General features: G+C 39.3%; 2 protein-coding genes and 1 long non-coding RNA gene across 3 annotated transcripts in view; 1 reads left to right on the top strand and 2 right to left on the bottom strand.

Moving 5' to 3' along the window:
* pcgf1 (polycomb group ring finger 1) overlaps positions 1-27,272 on the bottom strand; it is a 191,901-nt gene extending 164,629 nt beyond the window's left edge. The window contains exons 1-4 of the mRNA XM_010776303.1: positions 27,153-27,272; positions 25,981-26,086; positions 25,705-25,857; positions 25,367-25,438 (exon numbers count right to left, since the gene is read on the bottom strand). Of these exons, the coding sequence (XP_010774605.1) occupies positions 25,367-25,438; positions 25,705-25,857; positions 25,981-26,086; positions 27,153-27,239 (418 nt within the window). The 5' untranslated portion in view covers positions 27,240-27,272. The remainder of the gene's footprint in view (positions 1-25,366; positions 25,439-25,704; positions 25,858-25,980; positions 26,087-27,152) is intronic.
* On the top strand, positions 4,462-6,189 carry LOC104949872 (uncharacterized). Its single transcript, XR_798853.1, has 3 exons — positions 4,462-4,576; positions 5,598-5,678; positions 6,011-6,189. It is a non-coding gene; the product is annotated as an uncharacterized lncRNA (long non-coding RNA).
* lbx2 (ladybird homeobox 2) lies at positions 11,830-14,363 on the bottom strand. The gene is made up of 2 exons (XM_010776301.1): positions 13,663-14,363; positions 11,830-12,864 (listed from the first exon to the last, which is right to left on the bottom strand). Exons 1-2 carry the CDS (start codon positions 13,985-13,987, stop codon positions 12,407-12,409), a joined length of 783 nt encoding a protein of 260 aa, XP_010774603.1. The 5' UTR covers positions 13,988-14,363; the 3' UTR covers positions 11,830-12,406.
* Positions 27,273-27,532: the final 260 nt, after the last annotated feature.

Genomic DNA, 27,532 nt, shown 5'->3' with positions numbered 1-27,532 from the left:
TGTGTGTGTGTGTGTGTGTGTGTGTGTGTGTGTGTGTGTGTGTGTGTGTGTGTGTGTGTGTGTGTGTGTGTCACATTTTACTGAATGAAGTGTTGAACAAAGATCATTGGGGAGTAATTCATTTAAAAGTCAAACTGTGCTTATGATCCNTAGTGCAGAAGTAGACGCCTTAAACGTCACAGAAATTGGACATTTTAAAAATCGCTGCATACTCATTAGGCCTACTGCTAATTATTGTAATACAATAACTGAATCACTTGTATGCAAAAAAAAAGCAAGTTATTGTATTACAATAATTAGCAGTAGGCCTAATGAGTATGCAGCGATTTTTAAAATGTCCAATTTCTGTGACGTTTAAGGCGTCTACTTCTGCACTAAGTAGGACACTGTTTAATAATATTGTAGCGTGTTCAAGTAACCAAGGGATATAGTAGTTATCAAATAAGTATAAGATGTGCACAGTTATGAGATACGTTTTACAGTTATGTAATGCACTGTTGTTGGGGGGAGGGACCGCCCCTTCCATATGAGTGTGTGTGTACGGCGGGCATGAGGCGTGCATGACGGGACGAGTTGTGTTCGTATGTGGACGCTGGCTTTATTGCTACTGTATCCGTAGCACCCCACGCAATAGTTGGGACTGTGTACTGACGTCAGTAAAAAAGTTTACCCCCCCAAGCGCAAATGTCAAACTCCGCCTATGGTGAGGCCCCCTCCGCAAGGTGAGGCCTCACGCAGTCTGCATGATCGGCCTGTAGAGAGGGACGGCCCTGGGTGACGGTCTGTATGGTGGGTGAATGCATGCATGTGTGTCCATACAGTTTGTATTGATGTGTAAAATGTAGTGAACTTTTTTAGAGGTTACTTTAGAAATAAAGGGACAGCAGGAACACATTTTTAAATCTAATGGAAATTGACAAAACAGTAGAAACAAATCCAGATATTAATTAGTGGTACTACTGTTGTGAAATGGATTGGAACTAAACTGGATTAGAAAATGTTTTGGCTTTTAGTGTTCAAGTCTTACTCTGCTTTGATGTTCAATTGGCAAATACAAATTAAAAAACAGACGCACAAAAAGCTCTTGAGTTTCCTCCGTGGATTCATTGCTCATGGTTGCGAGCCTATGCTGATATTTATGAACTACCACAGCAGAGTAAGTTATGAACACACATCGGGCCAAGACCTTGCTTAGTATTTTCACTCCCTTAATATTTATGCTTCGCTGACAGATTTTCTTTCCCTAATGCTATTTTGCCTGTTTTCCTCTCCTTTAAAATATCTCAACCTGTAATATAGGGCGCCAAAAGAACAGGGTGTCTTATGGGAGAAGTAAAAGAGTTAGTCAAAACAACAGAAATAGTTTGGTAAAAGTTAACAAAAATTAAATATCGTAGCTGTTTTCAGTGGTCAGACTGTTATGTTATATATTTTCTATCTTTAGTTTTGCTCCATGTGTCTGTTCACAAGATATGAATGTGTTCCTGCATCTAGATCTAAGGGGATTTCCCCAAAGCTTCTGAAATCAGCATGCCTGTTTCAAAAGACAGGCTTTTAACTCAATCTGGCTAATGGTGTAATGTTTGATCTCCCTAAGCATTATCACTATTGAAATATTTCAGAAAGGGAGGAATCTCTTCCCACAGGAGCAACTTGAATGTGAATTGAACTGAGGAATATTTCATAATAATGATTTAACAGCTAGCTTAAAGCATCCAAACACGTTCCAGTAAGTACGGTGATTCATCGCTAATGCATTACGCTTTGTTGTTAGCTTACATTTCACCTATGTGGACACATTCATTCCTTCATGATCCCATTGTAAGTGGGCCAAATAGCAGTTGGGGTTTACTGTTTGTTTTCTCCTGCTGAGGCTGACGTGATTTCTGCATCAAGACAATCCATATTTCACTTTAAGTTGAAGTCAGAGAATCACACAGAGGTATACTACATTCGTTTTGGGCAGTTATGCTCTCCTGTCTAAGTTAAAAAACAAACTCAGTGAGTTACGACTGATCATGACACCTGTTGCGCTCAGCTGGACGTCTCATCTGAGGTGAACAAACCTTCAGTCTGGAATAGATTATGATGTTTACTGAGTAGTGCTACGTCACATCTCACTCTCTATTAAAGTTGTATATACAGTATAGTGTATACTATTGAATATAGTGGTGTTCAAAAGTACAAGGCAGTATGATTAACATGGAATCAAGCCCATATATTAAGTATTTATCCACAATAATACAGTAACAGTATTTTCATCACTAACAATCATTTAAACTAGAATTGTTTTTTAATACGTTATCTGAATATGTACTTAAGAACGATTCGTAAGAGAGGTTATATCTGCTGATTAATACCATAGTAAACATTCTCAAAATGTGCTTATATTTGCTTTGTTTCATCGTTTACTGAGAAATGTTTCAGTATTAAATACACATTATGGAGAAATCTATGATATAATTGAACATCAGAGAGAATGAGCAGAACCACCATGAACTTTATTGCATATATTAAACCTGGAACTAACAAAGCTTAAATTATTGCCTATAAAAACAACATTAAACATTAAATAATCAGTTCATTCATTTCTTATGGCTCTATCTGCAGCTTTTCCGGAGTCATTTCTTATGATTACATTTTTCCACAGGCCAACAACAGCTTCAAAAAAAACTATTTCCCTCAAAGAATAAAACAAACATGCCCTGTTGTCCCAAGAAAGAAAGTGCAGAAGGAAACATCCATTAAATTCAGGTTGCTGCTCTGTGATGCTAGTTCAAGCAGATACTTGGCATCTCATCTTGGGTGCAAGTTCATCAATGTTTGGGGTCAGGCTCTGAGCTGAGGAGACCCTCAGGATGGAGTGAAGGTGTGTCGTGCAATATACCGGCGGGCCAGATCTAATAGTAATTAGAAATTATCCTGCGGGCCGAAATTAAATCCACCAAGGGCCTGATTTGGCCCCCGGGCCTTGAGTTTGACACATGTGCAAACCATGCATTTCACTTGTAAATACTAAATAAGTATCATTTTAGTCGGATTTACTTTTCCTNATCTCTCTCTCTCTCTCTCTCTTTCTCTCTCTCTCTCTCTCTCTGTGTGTGTGTGATTTTACTGAATGAAGTGTTGAACAAAGATCATTGGGGAGTAATTCATTTAAAAGTCAAACTGTGCTTATGATCCACACACTGCAGCGGTTACACGTGCTGCAGAGAATTAAGTCCACCAGCAGAGGGCGACCTTGTTCAACACATGCCTGAATGGTACCCAGCTCTCTCGTCGAAGTTTGATTCAAATCAGTAGTTCAGATTTTGGTTTGTTTTAAATATGATTTCACTTTAAGAATATTTTTAAGCAGCTACACATGCTAGACTATCAGTCACTTTAACATGTGTCCAGATGAGATGTGATCTTTTATTGACATGCTCTAAAAGTCAAGTTATTTTCAAATGGATCAGTGTTTTGAGCTTTTAATCTGGTTTTTATAGTATACCACAAATACATGCACTTGAACAAAGTCTCCCAGGGTGTGAGTTAGATATACATCTGCTGCAAGCGTTAAAGCATCCTCATCCACTCATGTCCTCTTTGACCACTGTGACAAACAAACATGTTGTTTATTGTTGTGTCTACTGTTGCCGTGTGTAATTGGAGCATGCCACCTCACTGGTTCCATTCCCAGGTCTTGATTTGTGCAGCAGTTGTGTTTCCCTTCAACCTCTGCGTGAACCTATAAAAATTGGTTTAACATTTTTTGAATCGATTTTGACTCGTAACCTTTGCTAGATGCTATTCTCTCTCCAATCCACTGTTTCAACTGAGGTGGAAATGTAGTCAAATAAATGTCTGCTTGGTCTTTTAAAGAAATACTGTCCTGCTCTGCGTTCAGGTGGAAAAAGCGAGTTAATGTTTACGGCTTAAGAGTGTGTAATAAGTCAGTTGGGAGCGGAGAGCGTCCAGCAGTAAGCTCGCTTTTACTTCACTGTAAAATGAAATGTAACAGGAGACTGCCAAAGCCTGTCTGTGCTCTGTTACCTTGTTCTAGTTAGTGTTTTGTGTGGTACAAATATATTTTCCACCTTTTTTGTTACAGTTTTCTTAAAGTGAAATGTGCATGATCATTCAAAAAACCTTAAACGGTTATTGTAGTGTTTCAAGCAAACCGAAAGAGACATTTTAAAGGACACGGTTCAAGAAATATCTAAAAAAAAAATATGGTTACCCTCTCTTAGCAATACGTTCCTTTAACAACATGTGGTACTGCTAAACCAGAGCAGCAACTCCTTTGAACACTGAGTGATATGTTTCCGTGGCACATACAGTTTAAAAAACTTCTATATTTTTATGGACAAGAAATCAAGAGACGTGCTCCACGGTGGTCACGAGAGTTGGAGTAATAAACTCAATGTACCGCTGTGTTTCTGCATGCCATTGCCGGGTCGCATTGCCTACCTGAAGCTTCTCGTGTATTTGTTTCTTGTCTCTGCAGCAGAAGTTTGTTCGCTGTTCGGTCCGGGCCGAGGTGAGGCACCTACGGAAAGTCCTTTGTCATCGGCTTAACGTGGAAAAAAATCAGGTCAGTCAATACTCACCGTTGATCCGATTAGAAAGGAAAACGAGGCATAAGGCTTCTGAAGGCATTACAATAAAGATGTATTTAGCTTGGGCCAATCTGCACAGATGTGTGAAATGGCTCGATTTGAAACTCTACAAATGCAAACTACAGCTGTTGTGTTATGAGAAGGCTTCGTTGCCAATGTGCATTTTAACACACAGATTGTTGATGACTCCCAGGTCGGTTTGGCGTTATTTGCTAATGTTTTACTCGTAGGATTCATGTGTGGATTCAAAATGTTGCCCCCCTTCCTCTCACTGTTCACAAAAAGTAAGTAGCACTTGTTACGGAAGATGGTTTTCGATTGGTCCACACATTTCTGGTGAACTTACATTGTTACACTCTCATCAGTGCCAGGTTGAGGTATATAACCCATCGGTAACCTTCGGATAACCATAAGATAACCATCGTAACATTACCTATGCTCATTGCTACCAAAGACATTGAAAAATGGGCGACCATTTTGAAGACTACTGGCCCTTTTGTAATCGCGGCCAATCATACTCCTTCAATTGTTGCATGCTATTTCTTGCATAAAACTTGCTAAAAGAGTTCGCTACAAAGCAAAATGGTTTATTACAATATTGTTTTAGCCTTTTTCATTCATCTTGACAATGTGGTTCATTAAACAGACTCACTACAGTAAAGAAACAGTGGAGAGGTCTGGTTGGTTTTTGACCCTCAGACTGTTCTTGTCGTGTTTCTCTTGTAACTCAGCTCTGTAGGGAATGAATGCTCTGTGTGGAGGCTCTTCCATTGGCTTAAATACTCCCTCAAATAACACGTGTGTTCTCAGGATTATGATTGAACCACGCTCGACAAATCTATTCGCTTGCCTTTATGACACTGGTGTGTTTTCAGCGGGGGGGGAAGTAGTTCTGCTTCCTCTCTAACCAGCAGCAAACAGATTCCTCGTATAAAAATAATCACAGCTGTTCCTTTTAGTATTCACTTCACATCTGTTTGTGTGGTCTCCCTATAGGTCCAGATGTTGTTCAATAACGAGTCGCTGCCCGATCACATGACCATGAAACGGTTATGGCTCTCTCACTGGTTTGGCAAGGTACGGTACAGCCGCTGGTTACCAGGCCAACAATGCATTCCTACACACTTTCACCATTGTCTTTGTAATGTATCTCGTTTGAAACATCTGGATAAAGTAAACTGAAGATGGTGGTATCATTTGGAAACAACATAATCATTGTATTCCACTGTAATATTTTCTCCGAATTAAAAATCTGGTTTTTAAACCATGTGACGAAATAGATTCATTTTAACACCTAATTAAGTGATAACAAATAATTTATTGTAATGTTACTCTTTAGAAAATACTAACACACCTCATTTAAAATGTTTCCCTCCCCGGTATAATATCTCAAATCTTCTCTCCCCTAGGCCCAACCATTAGTGCTGCACTACACCATCAAGGACAAAAGGAGCAGATAGGACTTTCACTCTGAGGACAGCTGTACATATTTTGTAGCATACATATTCTATTTTAATAGTGTTTGTGTACATATACTTATTTTCCTTGTTTTGTATTTTTGAAAATAAATTTGAAATGGGAAAATTAATCACTTGTTTTACTTTGGTTACCACACGGCATGCTTTCAAACCCCGACAGATATTATTACATATACTGTTTAAAGGAGCAATGGAGCCATTTGGGACCAACATTCTTATTATTTACCATTTTGACACCTCAGTAGTTTACAATATGTAGGGTGTCTCGCAAACACTTTACAAAGAGCTATGAAATTAGCAGTTGTGGAGAAAACCTATTTTGCTTTCATGAAGTCACAAAGTGTGATACATGCAGTGACTTTCTGGCAAAACTCAGCTACAATAAGTTATTACTAAGCAACGTCAGTCTCTAATATAATGTACACACTTGTAGTTTTGATACGCTAATATTGAGGGGAAATAAGTACAAACTGCCTGCATTGTTACTACCAAATAGAGATGAGTACATCAGTTGTGTTATTTGGAAACTTTTTTGTTAAAGTAACATTTTCCCTGCAACGTTTATTTAAAAAAAAAAAAAACCTATGAAGCATACTAGCTTCACTCAAACACAATGTCATGGTTTTGCATTTACCTTTTTAAAATGTTGATTTAATAAAAGCAACTCCATGTTATTTCTGTCATGGAGTTCTCAAAGTGTTTACCACTTGGTCTCAATCATGACGAAGTGCAACAGGTCACACTAAAGTCAACGTGTAGTAGCTTTTTTTTCTGGCAACGGTTAAAATCCTGAGTTAGTGTGAATATCTGTGAGACTGGCAACGGCCCTTTTCTCAATTCTTCATCAGACATCTCCTTCATCAAGTTTCACTGCGAGTGAAGTTAAGCCCTCGGTCCTACCCCGCCATGTCATTTTGAAGCCGTTCCTGTAAAGCTTTGTCTGTTTGGGGTTAGTGTCTTTCTGAAAAATATGAATCTAATCTACATCTACAATCTCAGGCCTTCTGGTGATGGGGCACTGTTTTGAATACACCACTCGCAAAATATCCCATTTGATCAGATGACTTCACTCTTCCTCCTGCCCTCTGGCGAACACTACCAACAGAGCCATGAAGCTGAAACTGGTGAACCTCAGCAGTATTTTCCGTCTCTCGTCGCCACTGTTGAACTGGAAACGCTCTTCAGTGTTCAGATGTCTTGTAGCACCCTCATCAGGGCTCTCATTCTTCTCAGGTCATACAGTATTTACAGCTGTGCCCTGTTCTCTCCATATTTGTTAATGACCTTACTGTAATCCGAGCGATGTTCCGTGCCTTGGATATCCACTGAATGTTACGGATGTATTTGTAATGTGCTGTGTGTGTTGGGGGTAAGATGCAGGTGTATTTAAGATCACATGTCACACTTACTCAATTTCTTACTGAACAACTTAACCGGTATTTAAGGTTTCTGTTAAGGCAGGGTGGATAACTATTTCTAATCCTTTTTTAATAATTGTTTTCATTTACATATTAAAAAGGACACATAAAAAGAAAACTAATGTCCAGGCATTTTTATATTTTGATCTTTCTTGACTTAAATCCTAAATGGACAGTTGGTGTTAAGAGCTTGGTTTTTCATTCGACAAATTAAACCATAACGGTTTTCCATTGTAATGCTTTATTTGGGCAAACTACAAACTTAAATGGTAATATTTCCCACATTGTTTGTTGATTTTAAACATAATTTGATATTGCCATTGTGTTTCCTTACACATATCTACAAAATAATGACATCCTAGAGTAAACCTGACTTTTTGTCCGTAGCTTCAAAAACGCTGTTAATTGCATTTCCAATAATTCAATTCAATATCATATTTCATTAGACTGAGCACGCCTGGTGAATCCCCAGATTGTTTAACTCCAACCCCCAGTTTATGGCAAGGCTCAGGGTCATTATTTAGACTTCAGATATCTCCCTCCACCTTATACAAATGTTTCCACTGGCACTGCCGTACTCCTTATGGTCAGTGAACTGAAGTCCGTGGACTGAGTGCCCTTACAGCAGCATCACAACATGTGAAAGCAGCTAAGCCAGCTGGCATTTCTTATCATATCTGAAATGTTTATGTGACACGCTAACTGTGTGGTTTTACTGCACATATTAGAAGCTTGCATGCAGAGAAAATATGTGTGATTCAAGAAGTCTGCAGTAAAATACTTGGCTAGGATTTCTACTGCTGTTAAATATTTCTGAAAACGAAAAGTTCTATCCAAACCCATAACGACCTCTTTATCTTTGCACGAAACACCGACCTCCTCTCGCTCTGTTCTGTTCGCTCAGAAGATCCCCCTGTTGAACACTAGGTGGCACACTTGGTGCTCTGCAGACATGAGGAGGGTGGCTTTGAAGTGTGTGATCTTGTCCAGAGTGAAAGCAAAGTCTCCGATAACCTGACACGGGCTGATAATATATACAAGCCTTGTATCTTATTCTGTCTCTACTTTCTAAGTAGGCTGTGCTGCAGCCGCCAGAGCATTTCAGCACGAGCAGCCTCTTGAGTATCACGTTGAGACGTTGCTCTGAAGAACAAAATGACATGAAAGTGCTTTCTGATTTTTGGACATGGGGTAGCATTGTGTTGGCTTGTGAGTCTGTGTGTATCACAGGAAAATAACTTGGTGTTTATGTGTCCTAAAGGTTAAAGGCCTGACATGGAGTTAAGATTTCATTTGAAAAGAGACCATGTGTTCATCAAGGGCAGGGCAGCTTTCACCGCAGAGGTCAATAGCACGGAATAAAGCAGGTGTGGATTAAAGACTCGAGGGATGTTGTCAAAACTGAAGGTGAAATGTCCTAAAGGATCATGGGACAGTATTTGAAATGTTAAGTTTTATTGCCCAGAAGCGGTTTGATTCTTTAAAAGAGGATTTAATATATTTTCTTTTTCCAATAACCTTAATAACATCTTGAAGTTAATTTGAACCTTTTGCCGTTCCAAATCGGGCCCCTGTGGCCATGTTTTCAAATGACGAATACCATTAACTCCCTGTAAACCTGCACACCAGTCATGAAACACACACACACACACACACACACACACACACACACACACACACACACACACACACACACACACACACACACACACACATATATTATGAGTTTCCCCCAGCCACCCTTTTAAAGCCTGAACAAGTCCCTCCAGCGCACTGTATGCTGAAAAAACAATAATCCCCTAAAGCTGTGACCCCTTAGGTGCTCCTGGTGGACCGCTCCGTTAGATTGCTGCTTGTCTTTTTTTGGCGCCCCTAGGCTTTAATTTTTCAGATCATAATACACCTGCATCTAAATGTGGCCCCCAACAAACAGGAGACCCATTGATCACCTGTGTGTTTAATTCAGCTGAGATGTAATGCTTCAAAAATAGTCACTAAATCTGAAAAAGGAAAATAATAATAGCAGACAACTGGATTTTATCAGCACACAGACTAAGGTTGTTATTTATCCTTCAGTTGAAAATGTAAGGCCATCAAAAAGAGTTATTGATAAGGCTATTCAATTAAGAAAATAAAGGAACAATAATAGTAACATTAGCTTTTTAAAAATCACACTTACTAAAGGTTGTTATATATTCTTTAGTTTCAAATGTAATAATTCACCTCAGAATGCCTCATTTAAAATGGTATTGATAGAGCAATTCAATGTACACATTATAATAATAATCGTATTTTCAAATGACTACGGTTATCATTCAGTTAAAACAATATTAATTCACTTCTCAAAAATAGAGTAAATCAATATAAAGATATATCGTGATAATAAAAGGATACACGATTGCCTCAGTATAGGAATGCCACTGAGATAAGTAATACAAATGATTACTTAGGCAACTAAATTACCTTCTGCTAAAATCAATAGATCCCAAATAGTGACGTTATTTTGGTGAATATTTTTGGATCAGGATATTTGTTTTGTGACTTTTACTCAAAGCTCCATCCTCTGTGTTGTTCCTGCTGCCAGAGCAGAGGCTCCATGATAAAAGGCCTGCTTGACTTTTCAACCTCCACGATTCCACACGATTACTTCCATTGTGTGGCAGCCTGCTGTTTCTCTGCCCACCCAAAACAATCTGTCCTAACAAGCCCTTTAGTTTCCTTTAGTCCCCAAATCTGCCTTGATATCTTCCTCTCGTTTTGGACCCGCTTCCCAATGCTTTTTTAGGGGGATAATCCAGAACAGAATTGTAAGGTAACTTGTAGCTAGTAAATATTGCGTTGTTTCAAAAAGCTTAGGAATTAAATAATCCTATTAACAAAAACAAATGTCAACGCCTTGAACATTTAAAACAATATATGTTTTCCTCTAAAATATCCAAATCATCTCCCAAATGATAAATTAAGAATTAAGAAGTCTATAAGAATCCAAAACGAAAGGGCAGGTAAAATAACATTTGTTTTCTCCTTGCTCCTTTCCATCATGGGCTACAAAACAATCTGCACGTTTTGTTCTATATGAGTGGAATCAAACTAATATAATGTTAAACAATGAACTCAGATGGTATAATGACGATTCCAAAAACAAAAACAACATACGAGCCAAACACTTTTAAAACAAATTAACTAATGTTGAACAATACTTAAATAATATTTGTTTTAGAATAAAAATAATGTTATCATTAAATAGCTACGATAACACCACACACACACACACACACACACACACACACACACACACACACACACACACACACACACACACAAACCTCAACACTGTTGCAAATGGTGCGCCAGCAGCAGCAGCAGCAGCACGCCGCGTTTCATTGCCTCCCATTGAGCGTTATTCATTAGGGTCCTCACACTACACCATTTGCTATTCATATGAGACCTTTTCCTCCTCCTCTCTTTCCAAACAAACCCGAGTCCGGAGTGGCAGATGCGTGCAGCCATTATTGGCTCTGTGGAAGCTGTTTTATGTAAGGCAAAGGCGGGTTAACCTAATCAATCATGTCCACTAGTTGTGTTAAAGACGAAGAGAAAGCATATGGCTGAAGCTTTTCTGAACACCGCGGCCAGACCCGGACCGTCTTGTGACAAGATGCATTCACAGGCAGGTCAAAAGAATGGGAATAAAGGCGATGGACGGCAGCTAATTGAAGTCGTGGTACTTCAGCGCTGAAAGCAGGGGTCAATTATTCAAAAGGGCAACTTTTAACCAAGCAGGGCACTTTTCTATGGAGGGGGGGGGGGTTAATATATTATGTATTGGCTTTATGTCTGAGGACAAATCCCCTATGTTATTGTATTCTTATAAAATAGCGAATCAACGTGGATTTATCTCATTACATTCCTATAGATTGTAGTCATCACATGGCATCTTAACATTCATAATATTATATGTTTTGGCTTTATTTCTCAGGACAAATCCCCTATTCTATTATTTTGTTATAAAATAGGAAATTAGCTTGATCTCATTGCATTCCTATTGTCTTTTTTATCACAAGTCATTTTAACATATTATTATTAACTCCTTAAGGGATTGAGATTTACATATCGTTCACCACATTTTTAACTAATATCGTAAATATCATTTTTTATCAAATCTATTATGGTGTCATAATAATATTCCTGCAGTGAGACTTCCCAATGTGTCTTCCTTTCTAGATTTAGGATTTAGTATCGGTATCATATATTTGTTTGCACAATCACACATCCAATAGCGCCGAGAGCTTCTTCAAATATCATATAACCTTTATTTACATAGATGCTGATTAAATAGAACGTTACAATAAAATTATCGCATAGGATGTCTGATCTATTTACACAACTCAGAGCTTGGAAAAGTTTGCAGTCGTTATGATGCGCTGCAGGCCTGCATGCTGCAGAGACACATTTCGCTCAGAAGAAATAATACTTGTACACATGAGGAGGGATGGACTGACACACAGACCTCTGCTGTGCGTAAAACAAATCCAAACAAATGGTGATTTAAATATTTGGCACATCCAATTCCTTTAACAGAAGATAAATGACACAAAATAATTGCACAACTTTTAAAAACATGAACAATTAAAATGTTTGCACAATTTTCTTACTGTACCATCACAGTCTGAAAGGAAAAATATTCCTCAAATATTGTGAAACTTAAACGACAGACTTGGAAAGCTTTACAAGTCCGATTAATAAATTAAAATGGAGAAAAAAGAAAAGAGGAGAGAAAAATCCTGAAATGTCTTGTGTATATATTCTCCTTTTTTGTTAATATCCGTGCAAAAGTTTGGGAAGAAAAAAATGCCCCCTTTTTTTAGTATTCTTTTTTGTTGCTGCTTATGAAAATCTCCTCTGACTGTCAATCGTCCACCTCGATTTCCTCGTCGTCCTCCGAGAACTCATCCGTAGTTTGGTCTCTGGAGGAGGAGGGGGACTGTGGGAAGGCCCGGAGTCCTGTGGAGGTGGGGGAGATACTGGGAGACCGGGCGTCGGGACCCTCGCCCTCCTCAATGCTGTCCATGGTGACCAGCTTCTCCAGGGTCTGCGGGTTGATCTTCTTTAGCGACTCCACGTCCGCTTTCATCTCCTCCAGGTCCCGCTTGAGCTTGGCCCTGCGGTTCTGGAACCAAGTGATAACCTGCGCGTTGGAGAGCCCCAGCTGCTGCGCGATCTGGTCTCGGTCGGCCGGGGAGAGGTACTTCTGGTACAGAAACCTCTTCTCCAGCTCGTAAATCTGGTGGTTCGTGAAGGCTGTCCGCGACTTTCTCCTCTTTTTCGACGTCTGTCTCTGGCCGAAAGCGTTCACGTGTTCGCGACCTTGGAGAGAAGGAAAACATAGAAGAGGAATGAAACAGCCGTAGGGTCAAAAATACTTTCCCCAAAAAAACTACAGCTGAAACAGAGAGCTCTGCTGCAGGCCTGCCTTTAGATTACATGGACTTTGTGTTTTTTTCGTAAAGCAACATATTGTATTTATTTGCCTTGATTTCAAAAGACAACATCTAAGAACTTTGCTTGTCCTGGTGGCTTATTTTAAAGCACAAGTAGCTAGTCAAAACAAACATAACATTTATAAATGAATGATTTGAGTAAACGTCAAAATAATGTAATTTCCAATATAGGAAGGCTGCATATTGAAAAACACAATTGAAAAGTAATGTAAGAATATTACGTGATTTAGGAGTATGACAAAAATCAAAAATAATACTGAAAATAAGTGAATTAAATCATCCATATTGCACATTTAGTTAAAAAGGAAGTAACCTAGAACTTGTAGAGTTTTACTGTGTCATATTCATTTACATAGTGTGTTATTTATGTTTATTCTTGCTTTCATCCAACATAGCATTGTAAGGAGTAGGCCATAATGTCTGAATTAGTTTTTGACAACACTCTGTGTATATAAGCCAGTTTTAGCACATTTAAATGTATACATAGGGCTGTTTTGATTTATTTTCATACACTTTTACGCATTCCTTTACAGCTGTTTTACCATGTCCACATTTAAAACCAAAACAAACCCAGCTAGCGCTAATGGCAGCTGTGATTATGGTATCTTTAAAAACAGTTTTAAATCTTAAAAATGAACCTTTTACATTAAGAAAAAGTGTTTACCTTCTGCTGCCTGGATAACGCTGACTTCCAGACCCTTAAACGTTTTGCTAGCGAGCTCCTCCAGGGCGCACAACGGCGAGGAGGGAGTGGTGATCCCGTTCCTCGCAGAGTTGGAGCCCGTCACTTTCTCCAGCACTCGGGGCGGGCAGATACTCGCGACAGACTTCTTTACCGAGGGTTTGTTCAGAATATCCTCGATGCTGAACGGCGTTAAAGGCTTGTTGGAGTTCGCCGGTGGCGGCAGCTGATCCAGGGGAGCCCGTCTCCTCTCCTCCCCGCTGGACTGCAACACAGAACCTGCCTTCATGTCTTTACTGGAGGTCATCGCAGTCCCGAAGAATCGCTACTTCCACAACACTTTATTATATCATTCAAATGGCAGTTTTACGCGTCCACAAGTGTTTCCTCTGCTGCTCGATGTAGACCCCCCTGTATGTTTTCACACTTTACAACCGCAACTTAGCTCGCCTGAGAGCTTTCCTCCAGAATCACCATGCTTCGGGTGTAGTTGCAAAGGCAGCCGGACTGTATTCCCCCTCAGAGAGTCGCAGTTCCTCTGCCAAGCTCCATGTAGATCTTTAGGAAGTAACAGACTGGAGGGGGTGAATCCCTGCAAGGGTAAAAAAGCTGTCTCAGGCTGCAAGAAAAAGAAAGCGCCTGCTAACGAGTTATTGTTGATTGGGCGAAGTTCAATTAGAGAAACACTACACTACTTGCTGACCCGCTGCTGCGTCTTAAAGGGCCGGACCGTAATAACTAATTGGACGTGGGGGAGAGGAGGAGTCAGCTGCTGCCGAGGAGGAAGATGTCCTGAATGTTTATGCATCTGTTTCCCTCTGCTGGTGTGTTCTGTAAGAAAGGGAGAGTTGACGGCTATTAAAAATACTGCCACCAGCATCTCTGCATTATGGACAAGTTTGGAGGAACACCCAGCCAAAAAATTATCTGAAGCCATTTTCATTTTGTCGTTTTTGTGCGTAATTACGCATAGAGCGTTTGGGGTACTTTGCGCATGAAGGAGCTTTATTGCATTGGAATTTGTCCTAAAATAGCAGCAATGAGCACATCTACCGATATATTTGTGTAGCATTTTTTTATTTCTTTATGGCAGCAGATATGTAGCCTGAGACTACAAATATATATATTTTGAAATTATGGTATTTCTTTTCAATGTCATTTTGACACCTGGAGGTATTGGAAAGTTCTTATCTCTTTAACTCCTATCATACTTTAGATTAAAAGACCCACAAAATAAAAATAAAAATAGCTGAATTTGTTTATCCAGTTTTTGTCCATGCTTTTTTTTTCATATTGTGTTCTTTCTCCTCGGTGTGTCAGTTGTTGGCCAATATGACACTGCAGGTATAGTACCCAGAGTTACAGTCTAATTTATTGCGTAGCGTGAAACAAGCGGATAACAAAGGTGACGCCGAGTCTGAGGATGGGACATATACAATGTAGGCTACTGATGGGGGGGGGCTTTGTGGGGGGGGGTGTTCAGGATTCAGAGAGAAACGGATCAGAGACTAAACGGGGACGAGCTGGACGCCGAGAGCAGCAGGTACGTCTGCTCAGAGGAAACACACCTTTTTTTTTATTTCAGGCTCGTCTAATTTAACACATTTAGGTGTTGTCGCCACTTTATTCGTTATAATGCATTTTAGAGATTGCATAGAACCGGCATGCAGAACGAAATATCCAATTTGCAGTGATTAGAACAACGCAAATGAAACAAATGTCTTCTCGAAATGAAAAATAAAAAACGTCTGAAAATAAAGCTTCTAAATTCAACTCATATTTTAGCAGGTGTTTTATAATGCATGTGCCAATTTCTGATGTAAAACTGGGGAATGTTTTCTTAAATCACATTATTCTGATCCATTTGGATGAAGCCTTGCCGCACAGGAAGCCACTGTGGAGAGGCTTGTGCCAACAGGAGCATATGGTGACATTGGTGTAGGGACAGAGTTATAAAACAGCAGGAAATTCTATTAGCTACCTCGGAGGTCCCTCCTTTGTGGATGCTTTGAATATATATTTCTCCATAACGAGCAGGATTTTGGGGGGATACATTAAATGTGTGAATTTTGGACGGAAACGAGCACCGTTCTGATAACAGTTGGAGTAGATATTAATATCCGGAAGATGGGGGTTTTACTTTTTAAATATTAAAGGGATAACGCTGCAAACTGCAATTATCCTACAATACACCTCGTGCATGTTTACTGCAAAAAGACAGTCATTATGTAAAATAAAGGACTTTTGTTTTACTGCTATAGCAGGGATGATTTAATATACAAAATATGTGCGTCTTTCTTTAGACTGCAGTGTTTGATCTAGAGGTTAAAATAATAGTTCTCCCGGATTTTATAAATTGTATATTATCCCTGCAGGCCTCTATCACCCACACTACTGATTATATTTTACCTTTAATTCTACAAATGTCATGTCCTTTACATCAATATGAGCCGGGCACTGAGGACCATCTGCACCCACGCTGCCGTAGATTATTAACCTCAAATTAAGTTTAAATGTGAATAACCCCAAGACCTCTCCAAACGATCCAATGAGCTTTCAGGCCTGAATTGAAGCAGCTATGGTCAGTAACTTTTTTTGTGTTGCTTAATTTAAACGTTAATTAGAAGCAGGGCAGCTGACATCATCAATCACCAGCTCTTGAGGGATTTAATTGGATGATTCGCTTCGCTTTTACCTCCTATCACCGAGCTCCTAAAGGTAGTGCGCACATGGAGCCACTTTACCGGAATAATATTCTCTTTTGTGATGAGCAAATGTATCAAACTGCACCAACATGTCGGCCTTTCTTACATATTTAAATCACTGGTCATAACCAGGAGGGGTGAATGTGCAGTGTTCGTGTCATTATTTAGCTCGATAAAAATCAAAGCAGAGGGAAACTCCTCCCCGGTAAAGGTCAGCCTTTCTGTCATTAATCACCACATTATTTCACCGCGCTCCGCATGCGGCGAATATCAGGGAAAGTATCCGGTTCGGTCTCCGTAGAACCGGAGAAGGTGATGCCAACAACTGCAGCAATAATCCACAACATGTAATCTGTTACAGTGCTGTATGGCGTTACCGATCATCTCTCCATGTAAATAGCTTTACATTAATTGCTTTTGTCGATGCGAATTAGGTGTGTTTTCAACAAATACAAATAAAAACATTTGATTTGAAACGAGGGAAGATTTGTTTTACTGTATTTATTTTATTTTCGATTATTAAAACAATGTTTAGTACAACACAAAAGCACAGATACTTGAAATAATAAATACATCTTTAAAGATGTTCCTATTTAAGAAGCATATTTTTTATTTCAATAATTATTCTCTGATATGTAAAATAAAAATCCTAACGAAAAAGAGGTTATACAATATTTTAATATTAAAAAAAATCTTTAAGGGCTATTACAAATATATGAAAGCAAATTATAAAGGGGACAGAATAAATAGCTAGCCCTCAAGGTCATCATAGACATAGAACAACAATAAATACATCTCCATAGAAATAAACAAAAACAACCCCGAGAGGACGAAGGTCATAAAATCAGCTTCATATCGTTAATTTCAGTCCCATTCAGATTCATTTTGGATTTTTGGAAAAAATACAATTTCATTCTAATAAAGTCGTTATTTATGTCAGTGTTAATTGTCATCATGTCTATGTTTAAAGGCCGTGCAGGCAGCGTTGTGTCTCTGCTGTTGCTGCAGCTCTCAGCGTGTCGTCCTGTATTAGGAGAGGAAACAGCTGTAAACGCCTCTCAGTATAACCTGATCCAGGAGCGGCTGCAGGGCTCTGTGGGAGTTTCTGAAACACACCGAGCTGCTGGAGGGCCTCAGCAAGGTGTGTGTGGGTCAGGAGCCATGGCTTTTTCTTTTTTTTAATAACACGTTCATACCAGTCAAAATATGAACGTCTAAAAATGAGATATTCGCGTAAAGGACATCCAAATAGTGATATTTTTTAAGTGAATAAGACTAATAAAAAACAGAAATACTTAAAAAATAATTATAAGGATATTGTTGTATATTGTGTGTGTGTGTGTGCGTGTGTGTGTGTGTGTGTGTGTGTGTGTGTGAGAGAGAGAGTGAATATCAAATCGCGTGAGTGTTGCAACTGGTTGTCACACGTGGAGTATACTATTTTCCAGTTGTACTCGAACGCACCGTTTTTTGACGTCGCACCATCGGCAGAGACACACAGGTGTTCATATAGTGACGATAATGACGTTCTCCTTGACGCAATCATGTTCAATTGATATCCTCCCTGTTCTTTGTCTCTGTATCATACTCTGTTCTAGACTAAGGCTGTTTATTTCTGAAGAGAAACTGTGGAGCAATCACTGTTGATTGACAGGGATTTATTGTTTGATCAGACATCAGAACATCAAACTATCAGCTCAGAGAGGGTGTGGGTGCTGAAGTGGCTCATGATGATAAGATCAATTTCTCTCCTTTTTTATATTTGATCTTTGTTATTACAACTAGATCAATGTGGACTCACAAGCTTCAAGCCATACCCTGGAGACTAATGACAATACCACTGTATTATTTTCCTCATTGATTTATTTGCAGATCATTTTCTTATTCAATAACGGTTTGTCTTTAAAATGTCAAAAAATTGTGAAGGTGTCATACTCCTACAACCAGTCCGAAACACAACTCTGTTCAAATTACTCTCACATTTCGTGGTCTTTATCCTGGAAAATGGCTGATACGATTAACTAATCATCAAGATTGTTGCAAAAAGATATGATGTTGCATGGCTGGCTTCGGATCAACTGACAGCCACTACAGCTCTAAATGTGACAGTCCTGCATTAAGTATATTAACTGAGTATACTGTATTTTAAAATGTTCTATGGGTACATGTCAAATACAAAAAAATGAACACCTAAAAACAGTAGCCTGCATTTTGGTAAATAGTGCTGACCCACAATGCAACCCACATCAAAAAGAAATATGTGTTTTTTGTTCAGTTAAAATCCAAGAATCTGAAGAAATATTTTTCAAAAATCGTTGTTTTTTGGCAGAGCTTTCCTCAGCATAGTTATTGTGCCATTCCTGTTTCTGTCAACATCAGTGTGTATTCCGCTTGTGTTAATAATAAGGTCAGTTGCACAAGTGAAGGTGATGCTGTTATAGTAATGGTTACAGAGATCAGAGCATTCACTATAAACTTCACACACCTGCTTCAATCATACAAGGACGAAGTTAATCCATTTTGTTTTACAGACATTTTATTATGTTTTTCCAGCAATAATCACTTATCTCCTCTGACATACTGAACAATTTAAAGTCCAAGGAAGTCTGGAATGATTCCAAATATATAAAACCAAACTGTTTCCCAGCCCTTACACCTCCGAGCTACAGTACATTACCTCTGTGACTTCATCTTGTTCCATGGTCAGAGTTCACCCCCCCCCCCTCTCTCCTGGGACGGGACCGTGGTCGTCCTCGCTGCTCTCTAATGGCCCACCGGGGCCCACTTCAGATCATAAAGAAGGATATGTGGAGGCTTTAAGCAGGATTACAGCACATTAAGGCTGAATGGTTCTCCTGTTTGACTCTTGATTAGCATCATTACGCTGTAATTAGCCCAGAGACTGGAGGTGCCCAGCGTGGAATCTGATACCACACATTAGCTCTATATTGTGAATAACTGTGTGGCATTTGTTGCCCAAAGCCATCTTATCCGAGAAAAGGAGCTCAAATGATCCCTCACTAACATTGTTCTAATCATTATTATTATTTTAACTGCATGACAATTGGAAAATGAATTCTCCTTGCACAGTGCTGTGGGTTGCTTTTACCTCATGGGACATTGTGAGAGAGTCAATCTTTATTTTAGGTACACCTGCATACATCACTAAAGGGGTTACGTTTTACATGTACAATCAGTAGTGTTTGTGTTTCTCAATGAATTAAATACAGCTATTACTTAAATCTAAATTAAGATAAACAAACTATTTACAACAGATCTGCTTAAATAATTGGTGGAGTGACCCTTTTGTCTGCAACTGGATTATCAATTTAGTTAAACATGATTACAATTATCTTAGATTTGGTTATTTGTGAACTTCTACATTGAAGGGGATTTTTCGTTTGAATAAAAATCCAAGTCAAGACTAATTAAAAAGCAATGTAAATCTGTGTTTATACGTCACTGACTGACTTTAAAGTCTGTATAATTTATTATTAACCGGCTACATTTACACACACCGATGCAGAGTGCACATGGCCAGTTCTATTTATATAAATGATGATGGGAGTGTGTCACTGAGTTCACTCTTTGATCAGCAGCGACCTCAACATGAACGCTAACGGGCTGAAGTTCAGAGCAAAAATCTTCATTACCTCTAAATATAACCTCTTCAGAGTTTCTGGAATGAAATGGTTCCAAAATTCCCAAATGTTGCTAATAATATCTACAAAAAACAGATACAGATGGGAAAGGTTTTTTCCCCTTTGCATGTCCCTTCCGGGCTTCCGTACATATCCAATTTTAGGTCAAACTAATGTAATTCATGTTAATTATATGATTGTGTATTGCTGTAGTTAAACCAATATGTAATTACACACATAGACTTACGTGAAAGAAGCAACAAACCAACCAACCATACACATATTAATAATTCTGCTGTCATTTGAAATGCTCGCATGTTAAACCCAATGTTCCCCAGACCACCTACACACACTTACATCACAAGCTCTCTCTCCGTCACTCTTTGAGTCATTGACAGACTTGTATTTATTCTCAATGTTACAATTATACGAGTGAAATATAGCCCTGACATTTCCCTTGCTTCTGTGCAGAAACAAAGTGCACGTTGTAGTATTATGACGCTCATTATTCGTCCATTCGTTCCGCAGTTTTAGCTGTTAAATGAACCGAGAAAATGTTTTTGTTTCAGCAGCAGCAATGTAAAACAACGTACGAGCAACAAGCCTATCAGGATGTTTGACTAAAGCTGAACTGTTGTTTTTTTTTTAAACAAGAGGGGAAGAAAAGCCTCCACTCAGGACTCCTTTAAGGCCCATCTTCTCATGTCACTGTACATTTCATGGCAAATGAAGACAAATGCTTGTGAGAGCACACCAAGTTCCAGGGGAGCTTTCAACAAATTAATCACTTGCAATCCTATCCTTGTCCACTTGGGCGCCTGGCGGGTCCCCGATGCAGCGTCCAAACGTACGTAATGAGGGTCTGATCGTCTCTTTACGAGCCCCTCCAAACAAGAAAAACATAAATGAATAAGTGAAGCCACCTCTCCGGAGGGGCGTCCTGTTCTTCAGATGGTGTGGCGCCTCGACCTCAAACATCACCCCTCTACCCAGCTCCCTCCTCACATCAGGATTTCATTAAATGGTGAGCAGAAAACCGCCCCCAACCCAGCCTACTCCATCACCACCATCACCCCCTTTCTCCCCCCTTTTGCTCTCTCCTGCGCCACTTTGCTCCCAAACCAAATGAGGAAATAGCTCGTCTGGCCGCTGACAGACCTCGGGTTTGGCCGTAAAGATAAATGACCCAAAGTATTAAAGTTTAACACGTTGACAAAACCCACCTGATCTGTGGGATTAATGCAACAAAAAATCCATCTGTGGAAAAAAGAAAGGAGGAGGAGGTGATGGGGACTCACAGGAGAGTAATAGCCCGGCACGGGGAAGGTCAAATAATATTTAGGATAAGTACACATCCAGTGTTGAGAGGCAGAACTTTACTGAGCTGTGATGTTATTTCTCATGTCTGTGTGTTTAGTAATTCGTCAAAATGTGAAAATGTACTCAACAACACAAACAGAGTAAGACTTAAGATGCTTTATTTGGTCGCATGAAGTAGACAAGGAGTGCTTTTACTCAAATTCACATTAATAATCTGATGTCATTCAGAGCAGAGGGTTAGTTTTGGAGTTGTGTCTTGGATATGCATGCATCAAATACAATTTCATACATACATAATCTCTTGTTCCCCCCCTGACTGAAACGCCTCTATTGGACTCCTTGGTTAACTTCTGTAACATAATGACATCATTATGTAACGCTCACGCTTCTATTGGCTAGCGCTTCAACACATTGTACGTGATAGGCTAAGGGGCGGGACATCTCTAAGTGGTTGACCAATAGGTGCGTTCACACCGGAGTACTTTTCCCCGTACTTTTCCCGTTTGGTTCCGTTAGTGCCTGGAATTTTGCGTTCACACCAAAAAGAGAACTTAGTTCAGAGAACTTTTACCCCCATTTTTAGTGCCTGTTAGAGAGGTGGGACTATGGGGGGAAAAAAAAACAATTTCTGATTGGCTGGGCGAATTGCAAACCACGCCCCGTAAAACTCTGAAAAGTTTTGTGAAGCCGCCATTGTATTTGCTGGCATTAGCATTATTAGCATTAGCATTAGCCCAGCACACCAACGGAGAGAGACTAACTTATGGCAACACAAAAGAAAACATAGGAGCGGTGGAGATGAGGACGTGTCGGCGTTCTGGCGATTTACTCGGAAGGCTTCCTTCCCCAACTCCGGGGATTCCCATGTGAATAAATTAGGTGGGGGAAAAGAGGGTTTTGAGTTAATAACTGTATGACATATTGTATTATACAATAAAGGAAGGAATTTTTTTATGTTAGAAAAATAACTTTTGTTTGTTTTTTTTGTAATTTTTGTTGTGTATTTATTTGTTTTGTTGTTTGCTTAAATTTACCATAGTTTTTCTATTACTTTATGTTTATTTATTTGGCATTTGTGGTTCCAATACTAATTTGTTAAAGTAGGGACACTGGTTTATTATTTTCATTGGACTAATGAAACCTAATTGAGTTATAGTTTGTTATACGTCGGCAATTATTTTATCTCTTATCTTCTATAGTTAATCTACAAAAAATGACTTCACGTAATACATTCTTTTGTCTTTGTTACTCTGATCATCCCTTCTTCTACTTCAGAAAAAATAACTGAGATTCCCATGTCGATGAAAAAACAACATGGGACTAATCAACTAGGACATGGACACTACAACAATGACGAGTTTGGACGACGATACTTGACCACAAGTTAGTGACACACTTTATAGACAATAAAGAGTAATGATAGGATTATCTGAATTAACTAGACGTCAGAGTTTTTGGTATGCTTTGACATTTTAGGTCAAAATGTTAAATTACATGGGTTAATAATATGTTTTATTCTGGTGTGTAATCGAAATTTGCAAACTGAATTGAAGGTAAAGGATTTTCAGATTTATTTGGACGTAATAGAAAGAGTAAAAGTCGTCGCATTAATTTTTTTGTGCGTTTAGTGCAAACTAACACATGTTTTCTATTAGGTACTGTTATATGTATTCTTTAATATATGAGGCGGACACTTTTGTAAAATATTGTCATGATATATTGATAATTCATTAATCTACCAGTTGTAAATCTCATTTTATCTTATGGTGGTGTAAGGGTACTTCTACTCCTTGTCAGCTTACTCTTTAAAATCGGAAAGTCTGGTAACTGTACGTGTGTGTGTAACTATGTTTTTGATTGTTCTATTTCCCCTTGTTTTTTCTCGTATGATCCCAAATTTGTTGAGCTATTTATATTCTGCCTTCTATTAGACATATGTATCTCTGTTGTAAATTCTGGGATAGAAACGAATATTCCTAAGTCGTATAATGATTGTTAATACAAAAATCAACGTCGGATGAAAAGGTGTAAATTCCTAAGTTCCTCCTTCCTTGGAAATTATCTATTACTTCATCAATAAACTAGGGTTTCTTGTCTTTATGGAAACTATATCCGCCACTTGTTGATTCGATACTACAGACGGTTTTCGTCACTCGACAAAACCCACTAAGGACAAGACGTCGTTTTCGATGTTGATGTATAAATAGGGTCGACTGGGGTGTGGCCACGTTGCTGTTTTATAGGGTCTACATTTACCGTCGGTGAAAACTCCGTGGTCAGGTAGTTGTGTCGTCATTCCGTAAAGGACGTGGAGGTAAGGACAGGGCGGTCACCTCGTAAAGTAAACTGGGTAATCCAAACTATAGGTAGCAAGTCCCACGTCTGGACGAGAGACATTTACCTGACCTCGGAGAGGAGTCGTCTGTGTTGGTGACGTACAACGAATTACCAAATCACCACCACGACTAATTGTCCTCCAGTATACTGGAAAAGTCTAATTTTTAAGTTTCCGCAAGATAAATATACGGTCTAATCGATGTCGTATCAATAACCGTTACGTCTATAATTTCCTTATGGGTATTACGAAAACCCAAAAAAAGGGAAAGGACATCACACAGTATTTCCACACACACGTACATTTACCAGACGTTTTCCGAGTTTAGGGTTTAGAGGGAGGATCTTCCCTCTTTTTATTCTGGAAAGACTTGTAATTTCGTACTCGGTGCAAGTGTGGTTCATGAAAAGGCGTGAATCACGGTCGTGAATCACGGGGTACCTCGATTCATCGCTCAATAGGCGCAAAGTGGTGACCTTATTCAAGGGACCTCCCTTCTAATGTGTTTACTTCGGCGACTGGCATGAAAAAGAAGAAGACGAAACCTAAATGACCGTCCGACTGGGGTTTGGTGAAGTGGCCGCATATGACGTGGGGCTGCAGGGGNAAAGCAGAAGAAGAAGAAGAAGAAGTGAAATCAGCAGCTTCATTTGACTAATCCTCCCTCAGGGAACTTATTCCGGTGTGAACGCGATCGGCTCTTAGTTAACTAAGAGCCGATCGCGTTCACACCGGAATAAGTTCCCTGAGGGAGGATTAGTCAAATGAAGCTGCTGATTTCACTTCTTCTTCTTCTTCTTCTGCTTTGGGTTTACTGGCAGGCCGCAAACAACTTCACGGCGTATACTGCCACCCGAAGTCCCCGGAGTTGGGGACTGGCTTCAGCAGAAGCTGCTGGGAGTAAATCGCCAGAACGCCGACACCTCCTCATCTCCACAGGTTCCATGTTTTCTTTTGTGTTGCCATAAGTTATTCTCTCGCCGTTGGTAAGCGGGGCTAATGCTAATAATGCTAATGCCAGCAAATACAATGGCGGCTTCAAAAAACTTTTCAGAGTTTTACGGGGCATGGTTTGGCAATTCGCCCAGCCAATCAGAAATTGGTACTTCTTTCTCCCCAGGATAGTCCCACCTCTCTAGCAGGCACTAACAACGGGGGTGAAAGTTCTCTGAGCTAAGTTCTCTTTTTGGTGTGAACGCAAAATTCCAGGCACTAACGGAACCAAACGGGAAAAGACGGGAAAAGTACTCCGGTGTGAAAGCGCCTATTGCTACTTATTTTCAGCTTCTCAATTTATTGATTACAGCTGTTGAACATTTGACAATTCAGAGGATGTGGTGTGTTCTGCTTTGTACATGTCTAATAGCATGTATTGCACAAGGCACTAAGACATCTTATGAGTCAATAACATGCTCCACATGGATGGTCCTTATGGGCTTATAGGCCTGATTTATCTTCAACACAAAAAAGTAATCTAGAAGTTGAAGTGAACAACACAGATCTGCCACCTATGATTACAGTCATGTGATACAAGAGAAGTGCAGTGCCACTAAAGCAACACTACAGCAAGCATCAAATGCGTCACGCAGACACGGAGAACCACACTGATGTGGCTGAGTCATAATACCATAGTACAAACCAATCTAATCACAGACTGAGAAATAATAACTCATTTGTAAACTCACCGTCTCCAGATGGTTGTATGACTCTCTCTAACCCCCGTGACTGATAAAACTCCTTTATTCTTTTGTCTTCACCTGTTCAAACAGAAACATGGATGTTAGACAAACATGACAGATACGGTGACAACACTTTTCAAATGTTAAAAACACGTGTTGTTTACAATACTTACTAACGTCAACAATGAACTAGTCTAAAACATAATTTAAGTCCAGTATAACATTTCCTAAAGTGTTATCTAAGATTTCAGTGCCAAACTCTAACTATTGATCCCCATAGGAATGTATAATATAGTTCACATGTGTTTGTACATTGGTAAAGGCAGCAGTATTGTTGTACGTACTTTCTTGTAGTCCCGGCACCAGTTTGTAGACAATGTCCTGCATCACTCGGTCCAGTTTGAGGTTGAGTAAAGGCTGCGTTTCATGGATTTTGATGTTGCACATTGGACAGTACTTGCTCGTTTGCAGGTATTTTACAATACAGCTTTTGCAAACTGTAGAGCAGAGAGAAAGACAAGACATTTAATTATCATTCTGATGGCTTCAGCCAACTAGACTTCAGCCTATACTTTATGTAAATAACATTAATTATTTGGTCCAGTTTTGTTTGAACTCACATGTGTGCAAACATTCTGTAATTGTTGTGGCATCGATGAAGTAACCCGCACACAGGTAGCAGACAATGTGTTCGTTCAGGTCCTTGAGTTTCAACTTAACCTCCTCCTGTCAAGAAAAACAAACAAGTGTTAAAAAATAAACTTAACGTGTAAAGGTTTAAATGGAGCACAACTTCTTTGCACATCCAAGCTTTAAAACAAGCAAACGGCTCACCCGAAAGTAAGATAATGAGCATCAAAACACACCAATGATTCAGCCCCACATATTAGTGGTTTTCGTTATCATAATCAGCACTAATGACCCAACATTGGGTTAAAGTTAGTTATGCATCGGTCAAAAGTTGATCACGGAAAAGCCAGTTAACAATGACCTTTGCCCTACATATGCAAAGTAGGAAGGTAAACAACGATAAGAATGTAGAAATGTTTTAACCAGGAAAGCTAATGCTTCCACAAATCAGAACAAGCTTAATTGTAAATAGAGTGATTTTGACAGAAAGTGGGTTTACATTTGTTTGTTTGTACTAATGAGTCGAGTTGAGACGAACGACACGAGTTTAAACAAAACATTAAACGATAAAGAAAAAAATCAACCTGTCATGTTGACAAGCCTAAGAAGCACTTCAAAAAGTTAATTTAGACCGTGTTACTAATTCACCAGTACTTAATGTAAGGATTGGCTTGAAGTGAATACATCTGCACTTTCATTGTTGTTGTTAGTTTGAATCTTTATGGGTTTTGCACTTATTGTAAGTCAGTTTGGATAAAAACATCAGCCAACTGAAATGTCATAACAACGCGGTGTGTTTCCGTTGAACACAAACCAACGGCAGTTCAAAACAAACAACCGTTAACGTCCCAGTTCACACACATATTTCTTAAACTATAAGTAAACTCCCAAGTTAAGAAAATAAAAACAGCCCTGTGTATCCTTAAATGAGTGTGATAACATTTACTCCACCATCCTCATGATGCTGCTCCACTGTTCAGGCGGAACAACACGGGTGTACAGTATCAGTCCACGCATGCTCAAACACGGCTCTCTCCATCAGCGCTGCGGAGACGACAACCATCTCCCGCGAAAACGTGTGTTTTTCCGGCCCCTTCTGCAGTTTGCCCGCCCGTACGGTTCTGCCCCAGTGCGGAGGAGGTCGAAAAACATGCCCACTCACCTCGTTTCTCAGCGGGTCCAGTTTGTAGACGGACTGAAGCTGATTTCGTAGCCGCATCGCTATGGCCATCGGTCCTTGTTCCGCCATCTTTGGGAATTATGCTTACTTCCGGGTAAACCGGATGAGGTATTTTGAGCAAACTGAAGGAGGCGGGTAAAATGTAAACAATTAAATAAATAGTTATATACAACCAATATAAATGGGTGAATACAAAGTCACTTTATAAATAAATTGGGAAGGTAAAATATAAAAAAATATATACATATAATTAGAGGGCCACGAAACTATACAATACAAATACATATACACAACAAATATAAATAGATGAATACAAAGTACCCTAAAATTATACAAAAATAAATTATACATTACGTACATAT

Source organism: Notothenia coriiceps, unplaced genomic scaffold, assembly GCF_000735185.1.
Source record: "Notothenia coriiceps isolate Sejong01 unplaced genomic scaffold, NC01 NC01_scaffold00016857, whole genome shotgun sequence".
NCBI lineage: Eukaryota > Metazoa > Chordata > Actinopteri > Perciformes > Nototheniidae > Notothenia > Notothenia coriiceps.
This window is presented reverse-complemented; position numbering and strand designations above follow the sequence as displayed.

Excerpts from the sequence above, each read along its gene's own strand:
- lbx2 (XM_010776301.1), bottom strand. The coding sequence starts at position 13,987 with ATGACCTCCAGTAAAGACATGAAGGCAGGTTCTGTGTTGCAGTCCAGC. Across the intron at positions 12,865-13,662 it reads CGTTATCCAGGCAGCAGAAG|GTCGCGAACACGTGAACGCT; the intron begins GTAAACACTTTT and ends CTTCTCTCCAAG.